Source organism: Stegastes partitus, unplaced genomic scaffold (genome assembly GCF_000690725.1).
Source record: "Stegastes partitus isolate 25-593 unplaced genomic scaffold, Stegastes_partitus-1.0.2 Scaffold1306, whole genome shotgun sequence".
NCBI classification, from domain to species: Eukaryota; Metazoa; Chordata; class Actinopteri; family Pomacentridae; genus Stegastes; species Stegastes partitus.
This window is the reverse complement of record NW_007579037.1, coordinates 17,790-22,657: the sequence shown is the minus strand read 5'-3', so window position 1 is coordinate 22,657 and position 4,868 is coordinate 17,790. Positions and strand designations below refer to the sequence as shown.

The window sequence follows — 4,868 nt, the reverse complement described above, 5'->3', positions numbered from 1 at the left end:
CAGTTTAAAGTGACTACAGTGTCCAGCTGTTCCATTTTGAGTTTGGGGTTGAATCCCACAGACAGCGTAGAGAACATTGTTGGCTTTGGTCTGTTTTTTAAATGAGATTTGGTGAAGACAAACACATTGCCAGCCTTATTCTTTAAACACAACCATCTTACCATTTACGCTCAACACTGTGTCAAAGCCGCACCACATGACGAGATTAAATCATAATGCATTTAGATTTACATTCATTACGTTATAATTGGTCCACAGCAGAAAAAAAAGGCCATTTCTTACCCAAGCTTTGTATCCCCTTACACAAACGTACGCCTTATAAAATACCAAAATGACTCCAATCATTTTTCATTATAGTCCAGAGCATTTTCAATGCCGTGCCGTGAATAAAGACCTTGAATGGGTTCATGATGATCTTTTTACACACCCAACCATTTTAATTTCAGAGATAATAAACTGCTCTGAATGGATGGATTGCGTTTTCAAACAAAGCTTTTTATTTGATTTTTGAATCAGCAGCAGTAAAAGTGGAGGGTATGACCATAAAGCCATTGCAGGAGAGTTCATTGACCTCGAGGTTAGCCTGCAGCTCGCCCTGATGAGCAGTCAGCGTTTTACTCACTGCCTGCGAGCTCCATAAACGCACGTTTATGCGCTTTATTGCCCTCTCCCTCGTAGCCTGTTGTACTCATCATCTTCGGATGTAATTGCTCTCTTGTGTCATCACATGCAAATGAAGGAGGTGGCGAGAGATGTACAGTATATAAACAGGGAGCACTTGTGGTCTCAGTACCTTGCTTTTCCCCTCAGCTTGCCTCAGCAACTCTAACTCTAACTCCTCCACCCACCAAACATCACCAGAATGGCCTTCGCTGGAAGATGGGAAACTGAGACCCAGGAGGGATACGACGCTTTCTGCAAGCTGCTCGGTAAACCTTTCCTCAGCCAAGTAGCATGTTTTCATACTTTCCCTACTTCTTCGGGAGTTGTAACCTCTCGCTCCCTTCGTATCGCACTGCAGGTATCCCCGACGACGTCATCGAGAAGGGCCGCGACTACAAGCTGATCACAGAGGTGACAGAGAGTGGAAGTGACTACACCTGGACCCAGCTCTACCCCGCCGGCGCCAAGATCACCAACAAGTTCACCGTTGGCAAGGAGTGCGACATGGAGACCATCGGAGGGAAGAAGTTCAAGGTGGGAAGGAAAGAATCCAGAGTTTTCTCTTTAACTATACTCACCCTTACGCTCTAGCCGCGCTTATGGGATGGATGTTGCTTCTCAGACGGATTGCGTAACCTGCGTGTTTTACAGGCCACGGTGCAGAAGGAGGGAGGCAAGCTGAGCGTGACCTTCCCCAACTACCACCACACCTCTGAGATCTGCGGCGGCAAGCTCGTCGAGGTAAACACGCTCACTTAGGCTTTTAAAGCCGAGAATGAGGGGCGATGACAGCAGTTATTACACTCAACTCCCCGCAGGGATCATTACAGTCATCAGAGTTATATATTTCTGCAGCCGGGGACCAGCAACAGCTAACGAGAAAAGGTGCAGAGCAGCGCGACTGAATGCATCTTAGCGAGCAGTTCACCCTCTCGTTTAACCTTTAAGACGTTTATATGAGACGCTTCTCTTTTTGCAGTTGCTTTCTCTTTGTTTCCATCCCATTTTCGAGAATTAACATTTTTGGAAGTTGAATTACATTGGAAAATGTATAACGAGGCATGCTTTCTGTGAGTTAATGTCAAAATGTGAACTGCTTTTGGCTAAAGATTATATTTTAAAGTCAAATTATCAGTCACAAGCTAACAGGAAGTTCTTCCTCGCATTATTACGTTCATTATTTGTGTTTCTTTTCTCTATGAACTTCAAATAATCTAGTTTAATGTGATATATTCAAGTATGACAAAGCACAGGGATAAGAGATTTACCGCTTACAGCTAATGTACATCTTCTTCTGTCTCTCTGCAGACCTCCACAGCCGGCTCTGTCGTGCTGAAGAGAACCAGCAAGAAGATCTAAACGCTGACTGACTGTAAACAGTTACAATGGAGACCTCGGAGCTACACTCGTGGCAACTAATAAACTAAGAGTATCATGCCAACCTGAACCCGTGTCTCTGTCTGCGTTTTTCAGTGTGTGTCTGTGCATCATTCTGGGATAATACATGATTTCTAGACTTCAAAAAAGTTCAAGCCGGTGCTTCTTTTGAATTACAAGAGTCGATGGCGGAGTGGAGGAAAGATTAGTGCCGTGAAGCAGGGAGTTAATATCTCCAGGCTCGCAGGGATCAGCGGCAGAGTGATGCTGGGATTTAAGACTTCTTTTTATTTATTTTGACTACAAAAATCAGAACATACAAGTAATCTAAAAATAGATTCTGGAGATAAAGGTGTTGTATAAAACCCAAATAATACCAGAGGACAGGAAAACAAATATCAGATGTCACTCCACGTATCCATTATAAAAAGAATGTTGAAAGTACATGCTGTAGTTTCAGTTGTCTTTGCAGCTACAGGCAGGAGAGAATTCATATGATGGGCGGAAAGTAGCAAAAACCATTAATTAGCTCAGAGCGTGAACAATCGAAGGCTCACTACCTGGAGTGTTGCTCAGCTGCAGAGCATTCACCGTCGCCAGTGGTGGCTGCGAGCTATATTGCAGCAATCAGTCATATCTAAATATCTCCCAGACACCAGACCAGGGGAGGCTTTATGAATGGCAACAATGATCAGTCATTCTGTCCACCACCCTGGTCCAGACTGAAACAAATCTGCAGCTATTGGACAGCCAGGACATTTTGTACAGACTTTCTCGATGAACAAAAAAGCACATTTTTTATAATTTCAATAAATGAAAAACAGAAGTAAGCTGCGACATTTATCACACCTGCAAATACGTCAAATTAGACTCAAGGGTTTCAGATTAGGTGCAGTGACAGGTGGAAGCTTCACCGGAAAAAAAAAGAAAAGTAAGAAAAAAGAACAAAAAGAAAAAGGAAAATCTGTCAGCAAGGGTGCCAGAATAAATACATTAAAAAATGTCTGAATACTGTAACGTTCAAAAACAAATGGCTTAATTGTGGCGGGGGGCAAAAACAGCAAATATTCTTACAAATGTGTGTAAAATATTAATATTTTATATAATAAAACTGTCATTTTACAGTCACACACTGTGAAAGAACAAATTTCTCCTAAATTATTATTATTTTTTTTTTTTTTAAATACAGTATTTTGTTGTTGAATTATGAACAGTATTTGGTCAGGATTACAGTCTACATGTAAATCAATATTTATTTTCTGTAATTTTACTCGATGTTATTTGACATTTAACAAAACAGGGAAAATCTGCAAAATAACAGAAGAAGATTGTTTATTACTATTTTTTCTTTCCAATAACTGTAAAAAATTATAAAATAATATCATATTTTACTGATTTAAATACAGTGAAAAATGTGTGTCATTACAAATATAATGTAAAAAATAAATAAAGAAATAAAAAAATTAAATTTAAAAATTTTTTTTTTAGGATATTATTTTGGCCTGTTTTCTTTTCTTTCTTTCTGTCTTTCTTTCTTTCCTTTTATTTATTTATTTTATTTTTATTTTTTTTTTTACAGTAAATGTATAAATGATTGTTGTTGTTGTTTTTCTGTGATTTTACTAGTTACGATATGTAATTTACCAAAACAGAGAAAACCTGTGCAATAACTGTAAGTTGTTTTCAGTTAAAAACATTCATTTTTTTGCAGTATGTCTTATTCAAAGCTCTGACATGCAGGGTGTGCTGCTGTTCTCTTTTGGTTTGTGGTGTCATCATGCTAAAATCAAAAGAGCTCTCTTAGGCCTTGTCCACACATAGCAGGTTTTTGTAAAACCGTATATCCTCCCCCCTCCGTCTAAAAAAAACTTACGTACACACCACCTCATTCTTAGAAAAAGTTTTTGGTTTGTTTTTTGAAAGTCCACTTTAGAAAATTCTTTAAGCGTAGAAATGTAGTCCTCCATGTTGAAAGTCAGACTGAGCGAGAGGGGAAATAAATAAATGGATCGCTGCATTGACTTGCTAACTGTATATCGTACCTAGTCCAGCTCGTTGTCACTTACTCTGCAGCCACGGAGTCACAAGAAGCATGTCTGGGATCAGAGCGCCCCCTGCCATGAGGCAAGAGAACTGCCTGCCTCACTTGGAACCTCTCCTCAGCCGTTTATGATCGCTCAGCACATGGAACACATTGGTGACAAAGAACACTGTACATTATTATACACATGAGCTGAACTATGGAACATCAGTTCATATATTAAATGTGTTTGAACCGTGTTATTGGCGACATCCAGACAGCAGCACACTGTCACTGCAGGCAGCCAGCGCAGGTAGTGAGTGATTGCGCAATCCAAGTGAGGTTCAGCTCGCTGCTGCCTCTCCGGCTTCTCTTCCAGGCATTTGGATGGGAAATTGCAAAAATTCTGCGATTTTTTTAAAAAAATAAATTTTTTTAAATCATCAAAATTGACGAGGCTAAATGAAAACATAAATACTTTATAGTACAAATCACTGGATAAATATAACCATTTAAATTATTTTATCTTTATATATATTTTTTCTTACTGCACGTCACTGACCGGGACAAATGGAAATCGTCAAGCCATTTCTCTGGGAGCATGATTTCCGTCTCAAAGTTCTCCCACCAGCTGGCAGTGCGTCCTGGTCTGACCCAAAACCGGCGTCGGTGTCTTTGACGGAGAACATGCCTCGGACATGGAATGGCAAGGTGGCGGAAAATAACCGTTGTTAACGTCGTGTTCATGTACGTGGTGCGGTATCTGGGCCTGGACAAGAGACAACGCCAACACAGTTCTGAGGGCATC

General features: G+C 40.3%; 1 protein-coding gene across 1 annotated transcript; it reads left to right on the top strand.

Annotated features, from left to right (window-relative positions):
- Nucleotides 1-727: 727 nt before the first annotated feature.
- Nucleotides 728-2,110, top strand: fabp6 (fatty acid binding protein 6, ileal (gastrotropin)). Its single transcript, XM_008298326.1, is given in 4 exon segments — nt 728-929; nt 1,022-1,197; nt 1,315-1,404; nt 1,972-2,110. Coding segments are annotated over 4 exon segments (519 nt in total). The 3' UTR covers nt 2,023-2,110.
- Nucleotides 2,111-4,868: the final 2,758 nt, after the last annotated feature.